The sequence below is a fragment of the Triturus cristatus genome, chromosome 4_2 (assembly GCF_964204655.1).
Source record: "Triturus cristatus chromosome 4_2, aTriCri1.1, whole genome shotgun sequence".
Taxonomy (NCBI): Eukaryota; Metazoa; Chordata; class Amphibia; order Caudata; family Salamandridae; genus Triturus; species Triturus cristatus.
Window position 1 is genome coordinate 112527504 of NC_140586.1, and position 25322 is coordinate 112552825.

General features: G+C 42.6%; 1 protein-coding gene across 2 annotated transcripts in view; it reads right to left on the reverse strand.

Moving 5' to 3' along the window:
* Nucleotides 1–25322, reverse strand: part of LOC146833110 (uncharacterized) — a 645049-nt gene that overhangs the window by 269738 nt on the left and 349989 nt on the right. For both annotated transcript variants that reach the window (XM_085600733.1, XM_085600734.1), the window contains 8 exons: nt 25257–25310; nt 22182–22235; nt 20398–20442; nt 19676–19729; nt 19539–19583; nt 17070–17123; nt 14367–14411; nt 5887–5940 (listed from right to left, as the gene is read on the reverse strand). In XM_085600733.1, coding sequence (XP_085456859.1) covers nt 5887–5940; nt 14367–14411; nt 17070–17123; nt 19539–19583; nt 19676–19729; nt 20398–20442; nt 22182–22235; nt 25257–25310 — 405 coding nt within the window. The remainder of the gene's footprint in view (nt 1–5886; nt 5941–14366; nt 14412–17069; nt 17124–19538; nt 19584–19675; nt 19730–20397; nt 20443–22181; nt 22236–25256; nt 25311–25322) is intronic.

The window sequence follows — 25322 nt, forward strand, 5'->3', positions numbered from 1 at the left end:
AGACTTTGGAGCTGGGGAACCAGGTTTGAGTCCTGGCGTCGGCTCAACATCCTGTGATTCTGAACAAATCACTTAATCTTCCCGTGCTTACCATAAATGAATGTGTCCTTAACTGGTGCTCATGAAAAGCGCTGGTGATGATGATGAAGTACCAGTGCTGAGCACCGGAAACCACCGGCTCAAATTAAGCACCATAGAGCAGCCTGGATGGGGGTGGAAGCGAACAAACAATAAAGGGTGCACCATGGAGTCAATGCACACAGGCGAGTGACTCCAAGAGCAAAGTGAAAGCATAGGTAAGAGCAACTAGAAGGACAAAGTTGTGCAAAATTATATTTGTATTTTCTGATGAAAAGAAATGTAGAGAGAAGCCAGGCCTCCCATCCTTCCAAAGCCGATAAAAGGAGCTCCGTTTCATTTAGTCATAGAGACATTTGAATCGCTCCCAAGGATTGACAGCAAGCTCTGGTTAACACGCTAATAATGTAACGTACAACTGTCAGCTACGTATTGGAAAAGCTGTTACAATTTTAGTGGCCATTTCAAAGACAAACGCGTTGTCTGTAAATGACAGGGCGCTACCTCATCAGTGCTTCAAAAAGCACCACAGTCTCTGCATATCACATCCTTATCGTTCTCCTGCTAAATTGGCGTGGCTCATTTGCTACACTTGTTGTTTTTTGTGTGATGCTTGGATTTTTCACAATCCCTTAGACTTTAGTAATGCAACATTAATGGCAGCACCCCCCATTCTCCCTCTGAAAATTGTTCCAGCGCCACTGGAGGCAGCAAGGCTAGGGCTTGGAGCTAGCACCGGACCACTCAGAGCAGTGTGCATGTGTTGCGGAAATATATGAAATCTGAAAGCAAAAAGCATCAACCCGGTCTTTCATCCTTCTGAGGGCGATAAAAGGAAGTGTTATTTAAGTTGTTAATATCATACTGTTAAATTGCTACAGCTGTCAGCTAGGCAAGAACAAAAGATGTCTACCTCCCACCACTAGATAGCATTATTTGTACACTCAGATTGTGACAGTCTGTTGTGCCTGCACCCTGCCTCAGGCTCCTTCTCCAGAAGCATGGTCTGCGCACGGCTCACATGCTCTTTCCCAACAGGTCACAAGCTCCAAACTGGCCTCTCATCCTTCCCAAGCCAATAAAAAGGAGCTGAGTTTAGCTTACTAATGACAGTCATTTGAAGCACTACCAAATGATAGAACTGATGGTGAAGGTGGAATAATTTGTGCACACACATCAAGAAAACCCCGTGGTGGCCCGGCCTTCTTTCAGACGCCTTCTCCAGCAGTACGTTCTATGCAGGGTTTACAAACTCGTTCTCAGCTGGTCAGAAGGGCCAACCCTCCATTTCATCCTTCCAGGGCCGATCCAAAAGGAGTTCCTTTGAGGTTACTAACAACACTTGTCTAAAACTCTACCAAGCCCCTGGGCTTCACAGTAAGGTCTGTGCATGAGGAATATGGTGTGGTTTATTTTAGAGTTTAAATATTGTCTCAAAAGGTCAAACACTGTGTGAAATCCCTCAGCTCTCATTTAATATTTCTGCAATTTCAGTTTTTCTGTGGCCAATGGCTCTTGGATTTACCTATCAATACGGGAATGAAGAAACAGGGCTTGATGCTAGGAAAGGGCCCATGAAAGCAGAGTGTATATATTTCACAAATGTGTGAATTGTTCCAACCTGGTGTCTCATCCTTCCAAGGCTGATAAAAAGGAGATCCCTTTAGGTTGCTATTCAGAGTAGGGCTAGCAAAAAGAGGAGGAGAGGGGTGGGTAGGACAGTCTCAGCTGCAACAACATAGAATGGGCAGGCAGTAACAAACATGTGGGCAAGCTACAGCAACAGTGGGGATAAAGGGCAACCATGATAGTGGCAAGGAGCAACAAAGAAGTAGGCCATGGCCAAAAAAACTCTGGTGCAAGCAACAATTGCAACAAACTTGGAGGCTAGTGGCAAGGAGAATATTTTAGTTACAATATACACATTAAGCAATGAAAATAAACACAAGAAGAGCGAGCAGAAAAGCAATGCTGTCTCTCACCAGCAATCTTGCGACAACAAAAAACACACAGCATGCTTTTGCAAGAAAACCTTGCATTCATGGCCAACAGGGGTATAGGTTAAACAAAACAGGGAAGGTGGTGGGAGAATCAGACGGGGAGTGAGAAGTGGGTGTGCTGGTTTGTGGGGTACGTGCAGAAGAAAGGACAGAATGTGGCATAACAACCAGAGCTGTCAACGTTGGAACTGGGGAACCATGTTTGAATCTCGGTGTCCGCTAAGCACGCTGTGATTCTGGGCAAATCACTTGGGGCCTCATGTGGGTAGCCAAATACCGGTCGGTAACGGACGATTTTCGGTAATTATACCGTTACCGACCGGTATTTAGGCTTGTGACATGTAGGGGGCTCATTTCTGTGTTCGGTAATTTACCGAATCGGTAAAATTACCGAATCGGTAATTTTACCGATTCGGTAAATTCCGAATACAGAAATGAGATGTAGGGGGAGTGTGTGGGTGTTGTTTGGAGTCGGTATTTACCACCAACTAATAGTTGGTGGTAAATAAAGTATGGATGTGTAAACGCATGTAATAGCGCTTAGAAGTGTGCAATGTGGCAGACATACATGCCCTTAGGGCATGTATGTGTGCCACATGTGCACACATGTCCGAATCAGGGGTGCAACAGGGTGTCAATGTGACACCCTGCCACCCTTGCATGTGCTCCCCCATAATCGGTATTTACCGATTCGGTAATGAGGCATACCTTCCCATCAATGGGAAGGTATGCCTCATTACCGAATCGGTAAATACCGATTCGGTAATTACCGACTCACTCCGATTCGGTAACATTTACCGAATTTTTACCTACATACACTTTACCGATTCTTAAATACCGAATCGGTATGATTCGGTATTTTAGGATCGGTAAAGTGTATGCCACCTACATGAGGTCCCTAATTTCTCTGTGCCCAGTAAAAATGAATGTGTCCTTGTGAAATGAAACTGATGCTCGTGTAAATCACTCCAACTACTTTTGGGTCGATTTCGCCCAGTATAAAACAGCAAAATACATTTTTTAAACCTTTTATATTTCCAGCACTCATTATTTATATGAGTTGTTACCCCTGACATAGGACACACATGTTAAGCCAGAACGTTATTAACTATGTAGAAGTAAACTTTTCCTCCATGTATGCATGCACTGCAGCACTTCCCTTGACACACAAAACTTGTTATTGTTTACATTACAGGTTAAAATACCTCCTGTAGTACATTTCTGAAGAGCAGACTTTTCGTTAGAGATTAGGCTGCGAGCTAAGGAGTAAAAGGTTGTAAGCAGAGAGCGAAATCATCCCACATGGATCCCAAAATAAAGGGATACTCTGGGGAAAATCTACAATTTAGCTGGGTTGTACAGATAAAATGTTTTACTAACAATTTGAAAGACATGAGCATATAAACAATATATTATCCTGTCCATCTTCCAGGTCTGTAATTCAATTGTAGTTTACGCTGCAGTAACCCTGATGTGCGTGCCTTGGCATGTTCTTAAAGCATAAGTTCTATGACTGCAGATTTGGGCTCAACATGCTTGAGTCGTCACACAGTAGCCGTTTCTAGTGACCATATGGCTACTATGGTATGCACATGTGCCAACCAGTTCTATCAGGGGTTGCTCCCTTTTCGCCTACCCGAACCATATAAAGTCACAACTTACCCTCTGATTGAGGAGAGTGGGGACATTGGCCATCCACCTCCAGAGCCATCATCTCTGCTACAGGTATTACATTTCTGAGCGCTAGAACTTTGACAAAAGCTCACTAGACCATGGAAGAATTGGCTCCTGTGTGCTGTAGTCGTGTTTAACAGTACACAGGGAAGCAACGCCGCGTAGCACTGCTTCTATGTTTATGGCAAAGTCACCCTACCATATTGGCAGACATATTGGTTGGGATACACAAACCAAATACATATTGCTCAAAATAAACTATCTGCTTATTAATGGTGGGGGGAGACATACAATACCGAAGCCAATCTTTGCTACACCTCAATGGAACGCATCTATCTATGAACCCGAAACCGGTCCCAGGATGCTTGTTTCCGGTCCAGGGTAGACATGCTTGGCAGTTCGGGCTGGACTGTTCCCATGAGGAACAGGGTCAGGGTGATTTGCATATGGCCATGTCTGAACTGGGTTGGCAGAGTGAGCTAAAGAATGATGATGAATTAAACCCAGATCGGTTGACTGGGGGTGAGTGCTTGCAATGTACAACACTCCGTCCATCATTCCCTTTGGTTTTGCTTTGTTCGCCCTAAGTTGGCAGGGTATGCCCAGACGTGGGTCCCTTGCTTACTTTGCCACTGGATTCAAGATAGCCTGGCTGATGAGGATTATGAACCCGAAACCAGTCCCAGGATGCTTGTTTCCTGTCCAGTGAAGACATGGTTTGGCAGTTCGGGCTGGACTGTTCCCATGAGGCACAGGGTCAGACTGATTTGCATATGGCCATGTCTGAACTGGGGTGGCGGAGTGAGCTAAAGAATGATGATGGATTAAACCCAGATCACTTGACTGGGGGTGAGTGCTTACAGTGTACAACACTCCGTCCATCATTCCCTTTGGTTATGCATCTATCTATGAAAATAATGTTTTCCAAGGATTTAACGTGCTGGTTTTAAAATCTAATATGAAGGGCTTAGAAGATAGGGGCCATCTAGAATGTTGTTAACTGGTGGTTAGTGTCAGTACAATCATTATATATTTTTACAAATTTCGTTTATTAAACTAGCTCATATGTTGAAAATACACTTATACAGTTGAAATTGCTCTTGCTATATGTTTCATGATAGTTAAAACATCTTCATTTTGCTAGACAGGTTGGAGGTTGTGGTTGGGGGGAACAGCATGGGAAGATTAAGTGAACTGCTTGAAATATTTAAGGAATATCTAGATCAATGAAACCGAAAAAAGGTGCCATCTTTTTATTTGGATCTAATTGAAAATCAACATGCGGCCGAGTGCTGGCAGGCACAATCACAGAACAATGGCAACACTGAAAAGAACAAGCAGTGACGGGCGGGGGTTTGTGTGATCACACACAATGGCTGCGTTGAAAATAACAAGCAGCGGTGGGTGGGAGGTGGTGGATGAGGGGACTGCATGGTACTGGGAGATTAAGTGAACCACAAGCAGCGACGGGCACTGAAGTTGAACATGCACTGAAGACACGAACCGCAAGAGCTCACAGTAACAAGTTACAATCCTGATTAGGTGACCGGAGGTTCACAATAAACGGAGTGGTGCCGCAAAGGGAAAGAGAGGGTTCAGGGGCAAGCAATAAACAGCGCAGGACCAATTCAAAGACAAAAAGAGTGTGCTGAATACACAATAAATAAACCAAAGAGTAGGGGGACATGTTACAGGGGCAGTAGTCATGAAAGTGAAAAACACACTCTAAGGCGGATTAATAGCAGTTTTCACCAATGAAAAGAAAGGGATTTTAAAATGCACACGCAGGAACTAATGAAAAGTGATGGGTGTGATGAAAGCCCATAGAGTGAATACAGCATGTCTCAAAGACAGCACACGCACACTGCCTAGACTCAACCTAAAAAAGAAGGAAGGAGGCGCAAGGGACTAAAGGTACAATGAACAAGTAACACAGAGTAAAGGAAGATAAAACAATGTAAGGGAGGCAAAGGTAGCACAAAGAAGAGGAACTAGGAAGAATCAGGTATGTGGTCCAAAAAACTAACAGTCTATAGAGAACATTGTAGTATATATTGCAGCACGTTTGTTCTCAAATAAGTGTGGGGACTAGAAACATCCAAGCTGTGTCCATGTTCAAGCAGTGGGTACTTACCACTGGTCCATCTGCCCCTGCCAGGCCCTGCTGTCCTGCTTTGCCAGGTGGGCCCTGCATAAAGGATAAAAGGAGCATTTATCAAAGTCATGTTCAGAGATAGTGGTACCTGTTAGGAATAATCACAGTTGTGTTTAAAAGCAGCATTATGACTGGACAAAGCCTAGTCACATTCAGCCTCTGCATGCATTTATTCCATGCCCTCTATCCTCACACTATCTTCAAGGAGACTGGTGCCTGTTACAGATATGCCCAGGTGCGCAACTTTCATGTGCACCTGTGTTTCGGTCCCTCTGGGCACTTTCGTTTCATAAATGGGAATACAGAAGGGGCTGACCAATTATATGAATTATGCCAGCCCGCATTTAACACCAGTACGATCACAAGGGGGTGTTTCTGTATTTTCATGGGGGCATGGTCTCATGCAAATGAGGAAACCTGGTGACATTGCACCCATGCCCTAATACAGATGGGGGTGCTGTATAGAAGTTGTGTGCCACAAATGAGGTGTTGCACAGTCAGTGCACTCTCATGGACTCTGCAGAGAGGTGCAATAACACACTCCACCCACCTACAGGGGGATGCATTTCTAACTTTTTAAACAGTGGCTGTTATGCCTCTAGTGAAAGACCGAGACACGGTTTCAAACCACTGCCACTAATGCACTGTCCTCAGTGCAGGCACAGACTCTGACCACAGGCATGAACTGTCAGAGTTTGTACCTGCGCTGGGGAAATAATATTTTTTTATATAATCGGATGCACTATTCGGGTCCACGTCAGGCGCATCTAGTTAAACGTGTGCCGCGGCACAAACACGGCAGCACACCAATTTGTAATTTGGGCCAGACGGGATGATTGCTGGAAACTTTTCATCAAATAGCAATTAATTCAGAACATTCCCATCCCTCAGATGGATTTAAACTGCCTGTCATAATGTTTTGTTAACAAGGATCCATGAGCCACCTGGAACCTTTCCTTCACAGTTGCACAGAACAATGCAAAAATGGCCTCAGCTGTAGAACTCCAGAGCTGTTCATCCAGTCAAAATTCAGGACAAGGTACCAAACCTGTGATGAAGTTCATTCTATTTGTACAGCATCTTATTTAGCATAAACCTCATTCTTATAGGTCTGATAGAGCTTTAGACACAGGTTAAGTTTTTAGAACTAGACTCATTAGCACTTTTAGGTTAAGCCTACCAGAGAGTGCAAGACCTACTGTTAGCTTACAGTGGACCTACAACCGTTCCGTTGCTTACAATTGGTTGGCTTTATTGTCACTCTCATTTACTTTCCTCTTAGTTGATTACTTTCTTTTCTCTTCTTTTGTGTGTCCCTCAGTGGAGCACAGCCTCTATAGGATCCTTTTGATTGGTTAACTTGTATCCTTCCACTGATCACATGTAACCAACTTTTATTTTTTATTCAGCAGTCCGTTAGAGTGCATGTGTTTTCTAGCTGTCTCCCTCATTTGCTGCTACACCCGTCAAATACCTCCCCCATGCAGGTTTGGTCCACAATCCTTCCAGCCTGTCTGTAAATGCACAGTGACAGGAATATGTTTGACAGGGTACGGTTGAAGAGCAGATTTTAAAGTTATGTTTTTGCTCTATCTCCTGAATTCCACACATTGCATGAAAGCTTTGAGACATAAAAGCTTTTACTGAACTGGGGGAAGGGCAATCTGCTGCACTCAATTAGCTGGCATCAGAGGCAGAAGGTGTACTTAGTGAGACACTTCTCCCGGAGGCCCAAAAATCTGCTCTCTGGTCTCCCACAAAGGGAAAAGGGCAAAGTGGCTGAATCCTGTGGAAGTAAATTTGGCCTTTACGTTTCTTAAAAAAGTAACTTTTCACACAGTGGGAAAGGCCTTGCAAAACATTTCTGAATACCTACAAAATTCCAACTGTGGTCTATTTGTATGCATCCAAGCAGCCTTGAAATGCAAACAAGAACCATTCTAGCAAACTATTAACAACTTTGATACCTTTGTTGTAATACTATATTTGCATATAATATATATTCCAGGAAAGATATATTTTCTGAGCTCAATTAAGTACATTGCTCAAGAAATATGTTAAGTGTTTTTATGAAATGTGGCCTACACTAATTACCTGGAAAAGGGTATATCTGTATGGTGTGCAAATTTTGTACACAAAGTAGGTAGAATTACCAGATGGTTCTATGGACACAAAAGCCCAGTTCTGGGGTTTCTTTTTTGAACTAATGTTATCTGATATTCCAGTCTGTACTGTTCAGTCCAAGAACTATACTTCCCAGAGTGAAATACACATGAAAGTTCATGACTGGAGAATTGCACGCACAGTGATGTGGACCTACCTGAGACGTCTATTTCTAGGGTGCTGTGCATATTTGTCAATGTTATCTTGCATTATTCACCACTGGCCCCAACTCTTAGTATTTAAGGCATTTCATTGCATTGGGCTAAGTCTGAGTTTTAGAAATAGCCGTTAATGAATGAATAATGCATGTGTATCAACATGTGTAATTGCAGATGCAAGGAGAATAGGACACTGACCCAATTAACTTTCGTATACGTATTTCTGTCAACATTCCAATGGTTGTCCCTACAAAGACACATCAAGGACCGTGAAATCCTAGTATATGAATTAAACAACACTACTAATCTAGGACACCAATTGGAGATTAACTCCAGTGTGTCCTCCATAAGCGCCCATGGACTCTGCTAGAGGAATGGCGTCCCTAAAGGCGCACTACTAATGTGGCTCTAGGGGGGAAGCACCACTAAAACCCCTTACAAAAATGCTACTAATTAGTGATACTAATTCATAGAGTTTTGTGATAGTAGTCTGGCTGTACAACAGGGCTGAGAATCACAATACCCACAAAGTTCAGCAAACCCCAAGTAGTTTAGGGCAACTTTCCTCTGCCTCAAGTGTGTTGTGCAACTTTACCGTTTGGAAGAGGGAAGGTGGGTGTGCTTGGTAGCATGGCAATATGGTTTCCCTCATCCTTGCAGCTCCTATTTTCATCCGTTTATCTCTCAAGAGCAACCCACAAAACGTTCTGGTCAGAGAGCTTTTCTAAAAGTGAAGCTCCTTTAGTCCAGGCAGGAAGGGACTCCATATAAGGACTTCTTATCCCCTGTCTGACATGGTGAGCCTGGAATACATATCTCACCCAGTTCCAGCCAGTCCATTAAACACCAGAGCAGTAGAAAACACACAAAGATACCATTTGAGGAGCTTCACTGGTGTCCTGAATTCAGACCTAGCCAGTCTCTCTTATTGACTGTAGGATGTAAGCTGCTGATCTAAGATTCTTCTTCGAGCTGTCCTTACTCAAAAGGAGGAAACCCAGATAATTTAAACAAAACCTGCCAGTAGCCCTAAAGGGACAATGTCACCAGAGATTGAGAACAACTGCCCAGTAATGACACAAGTGCAAGTGAACAGGTGGAAAAACTCAGATGGGTAACAGAGCATGCTCTCTTGCATCACCCCAAGATACCTTAAGGAAGTGAACGTATCCCGTTGTCTTTCCCATCCTGATCACCTCCAGGCATATGCCTTTCGTGAACTGCACTGTCTGCATAGGCCTGGATGCTGTAAGGAATGTTCTGGGGCTACACCTGGGTTCCTTTATCACGCCAGACTTTGAAGATGTCCAGCAACTATCTGGTCCCTTCTCCTAGGACCTAATCCAATAGTGACTTTGACTTCTACAGATCTGGATTACAAACATGTTCCTTGGAATTAGATAGACTTCAGACCCTCTGATCTTTAAGTAAAATGTCTTAGGAATTGGGGAGAAGTGGTCACCTGTGGCTACCACCTATGGTACTGAGCTGCAGAATTCCACAGATGTGTAAAGCCTCCAATCCTAGTGAACTGTCACACAGGCCCACATGAAACTAAATAAATAGCTTTAAGAGACCTTAATATCCCCCAAATTACTGAAACATTTTGACTATATCAGATGAGAAGTGGTGTGTTTTTATTGGAATTTACTATTAAATCCTCAGTTTATTGACCATGTCTCAAAATGACCCAGAAAGACATCTAAAGTCCTGACGAGGATTAAAAGAATGTACTGTTGTACATAAATGTGCTCTCTTCATAAGCAGGAGTCAGGTAGCCAGTTCATGTAGAATAACAGGTTGAAGGTTTATTGAAAGGGTTACAGGATGCATAGTAAAGTACCGCACCAGGAACAGCATCCTCTCTTCTTAGCCCACTCTCTCTAACTGTCCACTCCTTCAGGCACTCACCAACATTTCATGACATCACCCACTGGCTAAGCATCAGGGAAAAGAGAATCTATGAAGAGAATGCATTACAACCGACAGCAGATTACAACACATCTCCTTCCCTTAGAAAGAAATAAAAAAAAATACAACAGGGCTAAAGAAAATACAAAACAGAGCCGTAAAAGACTCTGGCTTAGATAAGCCCAAACAATTATTCAGACAATGGTCGCATACGAACGCATCCACACAAAACCAAAAGCCCACCCACATACAAGTCACACAGAACCCATCCAAACAAACCGCCGGCATGCGACATAACAGGGGACCGCAGTGACACACATGTAATCCTAATACCTACCATAGCATTCTCGTGTTGGAACAGGCATTTGTTCCACACCTACCTCTACTACCAGTCAGTCAGTCACAGGACTAGGGACGTAACGTAAATGCATCTACTCCATACATCCCCTACACTCCCCCTCTACCACATACTCTAACAGGACGAGGGACAAAAACTACACCCACCCTCTACTGCAGACTCTCGCAGAACTGGGGACCAGTACTGCAAGTCCACCCTCTACTGCATACCCTTGCAGGGCCAGGGACTAATACTACCCATCCACCCTCTTCTGCATATCCTTACAAGATTAGGGACACTCTACACACTCATCCTTTACTGCACATCCTTGCAGGACTAGGGATAATTACACTATAACATACCTTCTACTGCACACCCTCACAGGACCAAGGAACATTCTACACACGCTCCCTCTACTGCATACTCTTGCAGGACGATGGACACAAAACATGGACTCAGCCATAGCTACCACTCCTCACAAAGCTCCTGCACACTCTTACAGGAGCAGAGATGCAAAACATGGACTCTTGATTACAACCAATAAAAGGTAAAAAAATCCTTTCTCTTGGTCCTTCCACACAAAAGAGGAATATTTTGGCTACTGACATCATCAGTAAACTTCCGCATAGCACTGCATATAAATTCACTGGTATCAAACCCTAAGTCCTCATCTCTGGTGAGCGGCATCTCACCCAAACGCTTAGAAGCAAAAACACCCAGTACCGGCATTAAACTGGTGTGGTAGACTTTTCACTTCCTCAATGCTTGTTTTAATGGTCACTGGCGCTGCCAAAGCCCAATGTTCTTCAATCTGGAAGTACCACTGCACGCTGCCTCGCATCTTCCAAAAGCGGCTCCTAATGTCCCAGGAAGAGACGCTCTTGAGCATGTCTCGGTTCATTCAATGCATGCTGCCTCGCATCAGCAAAAACGGCTCCAAATGCCCCAGGATGCGCCAAACTCAAGTGTGTCACATCCCGCTGCTCTGATTCTCCCTTTTTACGGATGCATCTACAAAGTCCGACTTCCTGCTTTGTTGACCACGATACTGCTACACAATGCTGCTGACATTTTACATGAAGCACACGCAGCTATTTTCTTCGAACCTGCACACGTTCTAGTCTTTTTTTTATGTCAGATGACACGTGAGGATTGTAGCCCACAGTGCATGCTATGCTCGTGGATCAATTTCAACATCATTTTGGATGCGACTCACATTCCAGTCATTTGTTTATGACATGTCTCGAAGAGTTTAGCATGGGGCAGTCATCAGCATGCGTGTGCCTCACCCGCGCTATGGAGTACGTTCTACAGATGTGCTGGCAAACATCATACACAGAATGCCTGGTACACAGAATTTCTAGAAACTGTGCACTCCAGCCTCGCCTTTTAAAATGCTGCTACAATTTCTCACATTCCCAACGGCATGCACAATGGGGTAAGGCCATCAACCGCAACCCACGGCTTGTTAACACTAACACGGTCTGTTAAGGCTTTACACTAACAGTTAAGCGCCTGCATCTCAGGCCCTGCCAGCTCACTAACAACCAGCATGTCTCCACTCGCTGTCGGATCACTCACCACCGGCATGTCCAGTAAAAGTGACAAAATGCTGCAGTGAAGGCAGCTCTCACGGTGTTGTCACTGGTTAAGCAATCATTTGTCACTATCAATGTGCATACATTCGGAGTTCAGCAGGTCAAACGCCCTTCAGCTGTCAGTCTTTGGGTTTATTATCCACAGGTCTGTTGAAAAAGACACTGGTGGGGTACAGACATTTCTTCTCATGTTATGTCTTCAATCTCTTTTTCTCTTTGTTTTCGTAAGCCTTTCTCACACATAAGTTTGCTTTGCCCTCAATCTACCTTCTCTTCTTTGTTTTTATCCATTTCTCTCTCTTATGTAGGTTAGTTTTCCAGTCGTCACGAGTGTGTAATTAAAAGTGCTCTTTTCATAAGCAGGAGTCAGGTGGCCAGTACATGTAAAATAACAGGTTGTAGGTTCATTGAAGAGGTTACAGAGTAAAGAACCCCACCAGGAGAAGCATCCTCTCTGCTCAGCCCACTCTCTCTAACTGTCCACTCCTTCAGGCACTCACCAACATTCCATGACATCACACACTCGCTGAGCGGCAGGGAACCGAGAATCTATGGAGAGAATTAATTACACCCAACAGCGGATTATAACATGTACATTGACGGGCACCAGTAGACTTAGCTTCCTCCACAGACTTTAAGCCATTAACCGTGGCGCAAATTCCGCAGCGGTGCGGGACTTTTAATGAGTGGGCGGGGCAGCATTGGCCAACGGACGTGCGCAGCACTAGCCAGGTAGTGCTCGCGGCGGCCATTGGCCGACGCACGCAGGGAACAGGTTAAGATTAGAAACTTGATGAATTCTTTCGCTCTCACAGTTCTCATGTAGGTAAGGTTTCCCATTATATTATATTGAAGTGGTGCTGCTAAAATTAAACTATGGAACCCACACTTCCAGCAGTCCACAAATCGAGGAACAAGCCCCTACATTGAATGCGTCTTGATTGGCTAAGGATAGAATCCTGAGACTGTCAACATTGACCTTCATTTTTACTGTACTCTACTTCACAGGTACTTGTTAAAGTGCAATTCATTTATAGCCACAATTATTGTGACTAGGCATTGATATGTATTGTGTATGTGATTACACTTGATCTGGCTCAATCTTCACAACACTTGTTCTAATTGGCAAAACCTAAAAGGCGAAGTTACCAAGTAGAGTCATTTGTGTTTTAAAGACTCAGATTTGTGTTATAGACCAAATACCCAGCAACCTGATGACTATGGTGCAAATAAAGGCTCAGGTGTAATATACAATTGAGCTGTCACTTGTCAAGATACAGGGCATTGCTTCCTGTCAAAAAGTGGCTCAAATGGCACCACTGATCATCTTTCATTTCCCAAAAAGAATTCTGTGCTGAAAGCTGATGCAAGGGCAGTGCCAAAATTGCTTTGCATCATGGAGGGCCTACATCCGATAATGCATGCACAGTGGGTCCAACAGTCTAACGGTGCTGGGCTAGAACAGACACCCACAGCTTGTCATGCAAAGCCTGATCTACTACAATAGCCTGACATGGCTTTGAGAGACGCTCTAACTCTGAATTAAAGTGAGTGAAAAAATGGGATAAGTGTGGTGTCTACAGGATAGTGCCCCACCGGAAGGAGGGTCGGAGACAGGTAGGTGAGCTTCTGTATACTTTATTCTTACATAGTACGGGGAGAGCCGGCCTGCTCGCCTGAGCGCCGCGATCTCGAATGCGGCCAGGGTCACAACCCCCCCACAATCCTTTGCTGCGAGTCACGTGACCGCCGGTCGACTAGACCGTGACATTACAATAAGCTACATATCATGTGTAACTCCTACTCATAGCGTGCAGTTAACACACAATCGCACAATTTACATGGCTTATCTTGCGGCAGAAGTCCTCGCATTGAAAATTGTACTGGAGGATGTGCTACCAGTACAAATGTCAAGCGAGGTTTCGTGTCACTCATTATCCCTTAACACAATGATAAGCATTGGGCTAAAACAGTTTTTAGCTTGAGTGTGGCTCTTTATAAATATGGCGCTTCACGATTCTTTTCCATTCATGCTCCGTAACAAGTAAACAGCACTGCGCTGCCGGAACGTTAGTTCATCTGAGTCACAGTTTCACAAACAATACCTCTAGATGACTCCATAAACTTGAGGCTTTTGAAGAAAGTCTGGTACCAACAGAACCACAGAAAGTGATCATAACAGTTCAACAGTGTGGACAAGTAGAAATAACCTGGAATCCTGCTGAGCACAGTCCCACTCAAGAAACAAAGTCCTAGAAAGGCTTAGCTGCTGTCTGCACGTTTGATACCTACCTTTTCTCCGGGCATTCCAATGGGTCCCTGTGGCCCGGGAAGACCCTGCAATTAATAGCAAAGAGACAGTCAGAAGAGCTCATGTTTAAAGAGTCCTAGACAGGTACAGATGCCAGTGTGCCTGCTATCTGACAATTTGCCCAGTTTATTTCACACACAAACATTGACACACATATCGACCAGCAAATGCTTTTGGATTTTCAATTTCTCTGCCTCAGACAACAACATAGGCCCTAATTCGATTGCAGAACCCCCTATTTCATTTTGTTTGTACTTTTCAGCCCTTTTTATTACTTCTAATTTTGCCTTAATGCCTCCTGACTGAATAGAGTTTCATGCAACCACACATTTAAAAAAAAATACAGAAGTTCCTTATCTCACTCTCCAGGCTCTTTAGTACATGCAGTTTTTTCAAGTATCTCTGCCCTACAGCTACAGTTCTGTTAGAACAGGCTCACTGCATCTACTGTAATTCTCACATTGAAACACTGCATATTCCCTATTTCTAGTCTTCTGCCATTCGCACATATTTAAGTCCTCACATCTTTCTGTGTGATGTTTATGGTGAAAAAAGTACACAATCTCGGCTGTTCTTTTCCGGATCCTCTCCTGCATCTCCTGATCCTACTAGGGATCTTACCTCCAGAACTAGGCACCCTGTTCCTGACGCGGTCTTCAAGCATGAAGATACACATGACCTACAGACCAAGGACAACACCCTTTTGTGCCCTCCAGTGCTTGACACAATATACCAAATGGGGCATTCGGAACCAAGGCCAGCATAGGCAAGAGCGGTGGGGCGAGGTGAGGGAGGAAGTCGACAGCTGACGGGATAGGTCAAATTAATAAAATCACTTACCTTGCATTCGCTGCATCGCCAAGTTGGCGATGCAGCGAACGCATGGTAGGTGGTCTTATTTCTATTTATATATAATTTTACCTATCCCGCCTTCTTCCCCCCACCCCGCCCCATTGCTCTTACCTGTGCCAGCCGCGCCTGTGCACAAGTTCAGAACTTTCATGATAGTTCATACCAGGTAAATGTTATTGATTGATTAATTAAAATAATAACACATTCACACCATACTTACAATTCAATAAATTATTTTTAAAAAATCAATAGAATTCAAAAAGAGAATAACTTAACTTCTTGTAAACTTGTCATTTGAATAATACATGTTTGTTTTCAGCCAACTAAACTGGTCTTTTCAGTTACAAATATACAATATCTACAATAAAAACAGTTAACAGTCTCGGGCCCACTATCTGGCAATAATTACACCATTGAGTAGAGGTAAGTAGTTGCTATGCACATACGTTTCACGAGCCTGTAGGGTAACTGGGCGTGTTCACCATTTAGAATGACATTTTATGCTAGTCAAACCTCACACTAATTTACCCAGTGCGTCTAGAGCACTGCTACCGTCATTTATTTTCCAAGACAAGCACACAGTCGATGAAGCCACCCATTCATTATACCACCAGTTTGTGTGTCCAAGATGGGGTAACCTATTAAACATGTAGGGGAGGCAGGAGCCTCCTATGCTTCTCCAATGAACTCGATAAAGTAGACAATTTCTGCTGTTCTATCTGGATTTTTTCTTATCTTGGATGCTATGATACCAGTATTTTCCCATTATTCAGAGAAATAGTTACTGTTGGTTACTGGGGAGGTACTTGAGAAACACTTCTTTTCTCATCATTTGTTTTTTTAATCCAGACCTGGGGCCCGATTCACAGAACTAACTTAAGACAAAATCCTAAACTTACTATCATTTACTCATTTTGGTATTCACAGAAGGCCCTTACTCATTTTGGTAATCAGCAATAAGTAAGTGCCTTCTGTGAATACCAAAATAAGTAAGTGCCTTCTGTGAATACCAAAATGAGTAAATGGTATAAGTTTAGGATTTTGTCTTAAGTTAGTTCTGTGAATCGGGCCCTTAATTCTTTGCCTTTACATTTTTATTTACATCTTTCTTGTTTTACTTTTCAATTAGCAATTCCATTTATTTTCACTGCGATTTTCACAATATGTACATTCTGAAAACCTTTTTCTGGGGGGGCATATAATTTTTGAATTTGTAATTGAAATCATAATGTTTTATCCCCAAATCAATTTTTCACTTTCGGAGTACAGATTGCATTTATTTGTACTCCCATTTTTATCGATTGATAGCATACCTCACACACACTACATTTTCATGTATGCCATTTTTGCTTTTTTATTCCTGTTTATAAAAACATTTTAATGTGATGGGAAATCCAGGAGGTACTGGAATTTTCTTGGGGTAGGGGAAAACAGCATTTTATACTCTATCAAAAAGGCAGTTAAAATGTCCTGTAATCCATTTTTTGCTAACTGTTATGTAGCTATATAGACAAGATGTCCAGTGATCAAGCGAAGTTTCTAAAAACTCGTTTATTTTGGGTATCCAGTCACTACAAAGAAGACCATAAACAATGTGCAGCAATTTCTACTCTAGGTAGTAGAACTACCAGGCAGAAATACAAGCTCCATCTGATATGGCAGAATATTTTAAGTGTTCTATAAGTCTGAAAACAAATTAGAGAACCGAGAATGATATGGACCCAACACTTGGCTCCAACACTGGAAGTTATCAATTTTTGAGTAATTGCAAAGTCATACAGTGAATGCATTAAATAAATAAATAATATTGCAATTTATCTTAGGATACTCACCAGGGGGCCGGGGTTACCTTGCTGGCCGGGAGCACCAACTTCACCTTGTATGCCCTAAAACAAAGTAAAACATGTTTTCTATGATATCATGAAAGGGATCTTGGAACAGATATAATGAAGTATTGCAGACATCATTTGCAGTGGCTGTATTCACAAGGTATGTGAACACAACCACTGGCCGTGGCCGTGCAAAGAGCCGAGCAAATAATACAGCTGCAGCACCTCTTCTGTCCAACAGGTGGCAGAGTCTGCATATTGCACTCACCCATATTCCAAAGGAAAGGATTTGAAAAATACGGTTCTGTTCCTGGTTCGGTTAATTTAGACCATGTATGCCTGCAGACAGAAACTCTTTAAGGCATAGGCAAAGTGAGTAATTGCCCAGGGCCCCCACCTTCCAAAGGCCCCTCTGGGAAAGTAAACTTTCTCTTAATCTAGCCCATCTCTATGTATGTCCATATCTCTGTCTAGCTCCTCTTTGCCTACCATTACCTCTGAGTCTCTCTCTTGTTGCCCAGTGGCATCTTCAGGATATCTGGGGGGGGGGGGGAGGCTAAAAGATATATTCCAACTGTTTTGTGTGAGCTCCATTTCTGAAAGTTTATTTGGCATCACGAGGAACTCAATTTGCAGAAGATTGGCAGTAAAATTATGACCAGCGGGTCCCAAAATATGTCTTGCCCGAGGCCCCAAAAATCTTGTAGATTGCACTGCCTGCAGATGTTAGTGACTTTGGGTTTTCTGTTAATACTGTGATGATAACTATGAAGAATGGAAAGCCTACTATGGGGCATATTATCAAGCCAGGCGATAAAATTATCGCCGCTTTAGTGGCAGAAAACTGCCGCTAAAACGGCGATAATGGGCTTGATAATATGCTCTATGGAATTCCAATTGAAGCCCATGTTAGATGTGAAGGACATTTTATCGCCTGGCTTGATAATATGCCCCCAAATTTGTTTGATCTTTGGAGTTTTCTACACCTACAGTTTCTACTGTTGTTAGAGCCAATAAGCACATTCCCTTGCATTGGCAAGGGTGTGACTTGGGGAAGAAAGAACCATAATGCCTCACGTTTTGTCCTCTCAAAGGAGGGTGTCTTTGTGCAGTGTCCGCGCCCTCAGGCGATAATGATTGCATCTAGTCAAATATCATATGGTGGAAATCAGAATTTAGAGATGTGATAATGATCACCTATTCCTTATTCACGCCTGAAAAATGGGGCATTACATACATTTTTCAGGTGCTTACTACAACACAATCTGCACGCCCCTTCATATTTTGGGCATTTTAACTTTAGTAAATTTCAGACGGTTTGATTGATCAAATTTAACCAGAAGAAATTTGCGCCGATGCGGTGTTAGCTGCAAAACTTCGGATTGTAGTCGGTTCTGTAACAGTTGTTTACAGTGGAATTTGTAATGGGTGGGGTGGGGGGGATGGGCATTCGGATTTCTGCAATTAGCTGGTTTATTCATGATGTAAGTTATCATCTTGAACTGGTGACTTCTTTATAAACTGCAACTACAGCCATTCTTATGTAAGGAAAATCGAAACAGGTTTCCAATATTTTTATGAACCTTACAATTATTTTGATAGTAATCACAGTATCATTTGCGATACATTAATCATTTAGATATTTCTACATACATGTTTATTCTAATTAAAATGGTAAAGCAATTGGAATATTTTACATCAAGTTAGGATGGATAAAAAAAATCTATCTATCTATCTATCTATCTATCTATCTATCTATCTATCTATCTATCTATCTATCTATCTATTTACTTTCGTCCACCACGTGTGATGAAGAGCAGTCTACATACTGACATGTATTATTTACAATACACACAATGAAGATGGAAGCTCAAAAGTATAGAATGAGGGTGCCAAAAAGTCCACTAGGCCAGAGGCGTAGCAGGGGGACGGGAGGGGGCGGTCCGCCCCGGGCGGCACTTTTTTGGGTGTGGCGGCAAACTCAAGGTAAGTTTTCTTTTCTTTTTGAATTTTATTCTCCCTCATCGTTGTCTGTCGCCTCCCCCCCTTGCTTGTCGTCTTTTGCCCTCCCTGCTCTTACCTGCACCAGCTGTCTCTGGGGGGCAAACTCACGTATCGCCCCAGGCGGCAAAAGCTGTAGCTATGCCACTGCACTAGGCCTGGTCCCTTGGCGTCAGCTTTTCTGTGACTCTAACCCGCTCACTTGTGTCTAGAAACTTTCAGTAGTACTTGAAGCTTCGTGAGGAGCTGATCCTAATTTTGGCTTCATGATGACACATTTCCAGAGATGTTTGCGTACTTAATAAAATACAAAAGCACTGAAAGTAAAAACTATCTACACACACGTGTCATTGTAGAACTTCTGTAAAAAAAATTATCTGCGGCACCAAAATATCAGTTATACATGTTGGGTTCAATAAAAAAAAAAAATTATAATAAGATAAGTCCATGTAGACACTTTTCACATCTTACCAAGTTTCCTTTGGCTCCCGGGTGCCCATCGATACCATTGACTCCCTGAAATATTAAAGACGAGAGGTAAGTTCCTTAAAATGTCCAGTTACTTATGAAAATGGCGACATATTAAAATGACAGGCTGCCATGCGTACCGGTTGTCCTGGTGGACCAGGGAGACCTCTCACACCCACTAAACCACGTGGTCCCTAGAATGAAACATAACATAGGTTAGATTATAGTAAGAGGCAGGTGTCATGCTGAGTAGAACTGCATGCTAGGGACCAATGGGCAGAATGATCTGGCAGTAATCCTACCAAACAAACAAAAAAGCGGAAATGTTGTCATCTGTGTGTAATTTGCACTCTTAATTTACCCTGGAAGAATAACAGAAATGATGATATAAAGTGACAGAAACTGTGAGGTGACTGGCTCTTTGTGGGTTACCCATCCATCCAGTATTGTTGGGTGAATGTGTTTCTTCCAATGACAGTCACCACAATGGTGCTTTCTGGCGCAAAATCATTCACTACATGCTATTGTCTTCTTACATGCTGGAGCTTATAACATCATTTGTTCACCTAACCCGTTTAAACGGCATAATGTCCATAATTTACAGGGCAGAGGCATCCGCTATGGTAAGGCTCACACAGGGTGCAATGTGCTTTTTAGCAGACAGTAAGCTGAGATTTGCTAGTGGTCTAACTGTTTAATACACTAATAGTATGCTGCAGGCATACACTCTATGGAATATAAATTGGAACCCATATGCTAGGATTTTGACATTTGCTAACTCACTGTTACATCCTATTCCTTAGTTTTTCCCAGATGCAATGCAAGAACAGTGTGACACAGAAGGCATTCAGGATGTACTCACTGGTTCACCAGCCAAGCCTCTTGGTCCAGGTTGTCCATCTGATCCCTAGAAAAGAAATAATTATAGTAAAGATCTTGGCAACCATGGATTAACCAATTTATTCTCACCACAGGTGTGTAATTGTAGGGTCTTCTGTATGGAGAAACATCAAAGTTGCTTGCTATGTCTTCACATTTACTGTAGGGACTGCGGTATTAAATACTGCTATAGAGCCGTCATAATTTTGGAGAGCCTGTGGTTACAACTTCCCCCAGAGATAATGAGGGAAACATGGCATGCTGTACGGCTAGAAGACTTATTGAAGAACTCACATTATTCTTAATACAGGTACCTTTCATTTATGATTGCATTGATATCCAATAAAGAGAAACAGATAATGGGCCAACATTGGGAATCTGTTCATATCTTGCATTTGAAAGGAAAGAGTATGCAATATATTTTTTATCAAATATTATTATTTCTTATTTAATCAATTGGAGTGCATCACAAATATTTATCACTGAACAGATTTGAAAGACTTTAGCTTGATTCAGTTTTCAGAAAATATGATGTATTGGCACAACTGGTTACAACTCTTTACTGCTATTGCGGGTCCATTGCAACTTAAATTGTCTAGCAATCCCAGAAGACGAACATCCATATCTCTCTCTTTTTTCACTGGTCAAAAAGCTGCGGGCACTGTTGCATATGAGTGGTGAAAGTGAAGACGCCTTCTTGGAACAGACACCTTAAGCCATCTTTTTCAGCATTGATCAATAACAGAATCTAATCCTCTGTGTTTTGATGGTTAACCAATGCTGATTAACAGCTATTGTTATTGCTGACTAGCATTCATTACCCTACTGGGGTTCTCAGTGCAGGTCTAGTAGCCATTATCACCTCAGTTGAAATAAATATGTCTGTAGGGAGGTTCTAAATGCTATAAGAGAGTAGATGAAAATTCCTGATGGAGGGACCGGGAGAGAGTGGGATCGTCCATGTTTATTTGCAGTATTGAAATGGTGCAAGATAATTGAACGGTCTCAGCCATTTACTGGGATTAGGGAGATTTCAGGACTGTACATTTTAAGATGTGTTATAGACGTATATTTGATACGATGCCACTTTAATCTTTGGATTAGATTTACTTTCTCTAAGCTGTTTTTGGTAGTATTGTACATGTACCTGATTAACTTAAATTTCAGATCACTTGCTATCAGCAAAAGACAAAAGAAAGCCATTTTGTAGCACAACAACATTTTCAGCATTATAAATTAGCAAGGTTTAGAAAACACCGGGGGTTCTTTGTTACCGGCGTGTTCTTTGTTATCGTCCTGGTCTTTGTGAACAGCTCTTCAGTGAAACTCTTTGAAAGAGCTTTGCCAGATACTTGACTGATACAAAACATTAAATATTGATAATAGCAAAATAACTGCAATAATGGTGATAGTTGTAAAAAAAAAAAAAAAATGATTCAAAGCACCAATAACACTTTGATGAGACCAAAAGGAGAATGTTGTCACAGAATTTTAGGAGCAGAGCATGGTGATTACTTAATGAAGGCATCTGAAGATAAAGATGGTGGTGCAGTCTTTTCTTAAAGCCTCTCCTTTTAGTGATTCATAATAGCAATAAGATGCTAATTATAAAAATCCATAGAAAAAATATCTCACTACTACTACTGCGCTGCTAATGTTGCTTATATTAACTAATTCAAGAAAAACATTAAAACAAAACTACAACAAAACAACAACAACAACAATAATAATAATAGATGTAGAATGAAAATATAGACAAATATTTACCTTCTCTCCATTGTCTCCAAGTGGTCCCACGGGGCCTTGCTGCCCCACTTCTCCCTGAGAAGGAAAATAAAATGAGTCTAATCATTTATTACACGCAGAAACTCCGCGTTTTCACTTACACTTTCATTGATGCCTAAAGACTCCTTTCTAAAATTGTATAAAATGCTCTGTGGTAGACAAGGTCAGAAATATTAAAAGCTCTGCAATATGTGGATTGATTCAGTGAGCATGTTTTCTCATTTTTTCATAGAGTTTTTCTGATTCTTGGCTCTTTGGGCTACTCTTTGTTCTAAATGAATCATAACACTTACCTTTAATTTGACCATTCTGGTTTTCTGACCAGAAAAGAAGGGATTCACTTTATTCAAACATGCACAATACTGTTTTTATTGGGAAGTACCAGCTTTTTATAAAATTCTAGATGGAATCCACTGAATCTGATTCTGGTTTTAATAGCAGTCTGACTGTTTCGTCTTGTGCGATGGGGGGCGTTGTTCTTTAATTCCGAGTGCCGTACGGGGCAATCAATACTGCTACAGAAGGCCAATCCAGGAACCTATTATTTACTTCTTGGATCAGAGAGCCGTTGTTTTTTGGGGCAGTGGTCAGAAGGGGTGACCTTACCACTAATAAGAAGGTTTGCAGTACAAACATGCCTTTAGGACAATTTCCATTTTGTTGAAATTGTGCGATACTGTTTAGATTTAAAATGAACTATTTTTAAGAAATGATCTGATTTAAATAGCAGTCTTACTGTTAGGTCTTATGCGGTGGGGGTGTTTTATTAATCCCATGTGTTGTAGGGGGTAATCAATACCGCTACAGCGAGCAGATACAGGAGGCTATTTTTACTCTTGCGATCAGAGAGCGTCATTTTTTGGCCCAGGGGTCTAGTTGTTTCAGAAGGGAAAGCCTTGACCTCTTATAGGAAGGTGTGCAGCATGGACGCACTGCTGGCATGCCAAAGGCATGCCAGAGGCAAGCCCGTCTGACCTGTTCTCATCTAGCTCGTGGCAAGGGCCAGCAATGCTGCCCATTTGGAGTCCCCCCTCAAGCGTAGGATTAAATACTAGGCCCAGGAACTATGCCACCCCTGACCTAAGACCTGCTGTAGTGGTGAGTTTTTGATGGAGTCACACTCCCTGCCATGTGTTTGCGTGGAATGTGCAGTGCCCCTTCCCTAGGTAGTAACTGTGGGGCTAGCTTATCTAACTGTAGTCTACAAGGGGCCTATCTCCTTCTACTTGCTGCATCTCAGATGCTGGGCAAACTCATTAATAGGCAGTTGTCCAAATACTTGGCGCAAGGTGAGCTACTGCACCACTCGCACACTGGCTTCAGCCCATGTAAAAGAACTGGATCAGCTCTAGTGGAGGTGATAGACTCCATTAAATTGACACTTGAACAGGCTGCATTGGTTAACCTTGGTTTAACCACAGCCTTTGATACGGTGTCACACTCCATTCTCCTCCAGGGACTGGAAGACATCAGTGTCAGAGGTATCGCTTTGGCATGGATTCGCTTATTTCTCACGAACAGAGGCCAAGCAGTCTGGGTGGCACTATATTCTTCTATCCTCAAAGAAATTACGTTTGGAGTCCCACAAGGCTCAGCACTTAGCCCTACCCTCCTTAATGTTTATGTGGCTCCCTTGTCTTTTTTAGTTGAATCTTTTGGGGTCCCGATAGTGTCAGGTCTTTCTCTCAATGGAGAAGCATTCCCCTGAGGCACCTAGGATGTTTAAGAACTGTCTGAAGCCACTTTTCAGTGGATGTGGACCAGCAATCTCCAATGTAATGCCTGAAAAATTGAGAGTCTGTTGTTTCTTCTCCCCCTACCCACTGGTACATTGAGTGCTGGCCGGCGTGCGCCGACCACCACCCCTGTCGACCAGCTTAGCCCGTAACCTGGGTGTGAATTTTGAGTGCCAGTTGACCTTGAGTTCTCAGGATGCTGGAGTGGTTGGATCCTGCTTTAGTCTTTTAAGATCGATGAAGACATTTCTTTCCCTGCTGCCGTTACAGGCACAAAAAACTGTCACGCATACGCTTATCCTTTCACATTTGTATTACTCTAAAGCATTGTACTTAGGTCTTCCTGATATCTTTGCTGAAAAGGATGCAGGTGGTTCTGAATGCAGCTGACAGGCTGTTATTAGATGTTGCGGGGCTGGCGGCGGTTTTTCCCATTTTTTTTTTTTTTACGGAGTTTTATATAGCGCGAACTTGACCCGAAGGTATCGGGTAACAGAGTGCTTTACATAGCACCAGTTGCGTTACATGAGGACACATTCATTTTTTTGTTAGGCACAGGCAGATTAAGTGATTTGTCCAGAATCACAGGATATTCAGCGTCACTGCCGAGACTCGAACCAGGTTCCCCAGATTCAAGGTCGACCGCCCTAGCTTACATGAAGGAGTTGAATGGCTACCTATCAGGGACGATTTCAATTTAAAACATTAACTCTGGCTCACAGGGCTTTCTATCATAGGGGTCCACAATATCTTTCAGTCAGACTCACTCTTTATCTCCCAGCCAGAACTCTCCTCCCTTCTGAGGCATGTTGCTTTCATGCCAAGATTTAAGCATAAGAAGTGGGGAGATTCGTCCTTTCCCTATCTCACAGCTCATACTTGAAATCTACTTTCACCTCATCTGCGCAAAGCCTGGGATGAAAACTGCTTTAGGAGGTCTCTCAAAACCTGGTTATTTGACAGACCCTTCTTATTAGGAACAGATAGAGTGCCTTTGGGTTAGGTGTAGGCCGTCTGTTCGCACCAGGATACTCCTTCTTGAGTAGCTGTGCACTCTACAAATGCATGATTGATTGATTGATGCTATCAGAAGCTAAACAAATCAATTATTGCACACAAAGTTGACAACCCCAAAAATTCATTTGGACATTTTCTTTTCAAAAATAAGAGGAGAGGATAAATTGATACTAATCTAGCCAAGTAAGTTAAATGTAAATTAACTCTACCTCGTTCACGTTTTTCTCTCAACAGCCACCTTGGGAAGTTGGCTCAAAATTGTAAAAGTGAATTGGAGAAGCTTTGCAAAGGTCTCATTTCTTACCCTGTGTCCTTTCTCACCAGGAAGTCCGGGTAAGCCATCAAAACCTCTGTCACCCTATTAAGAAAT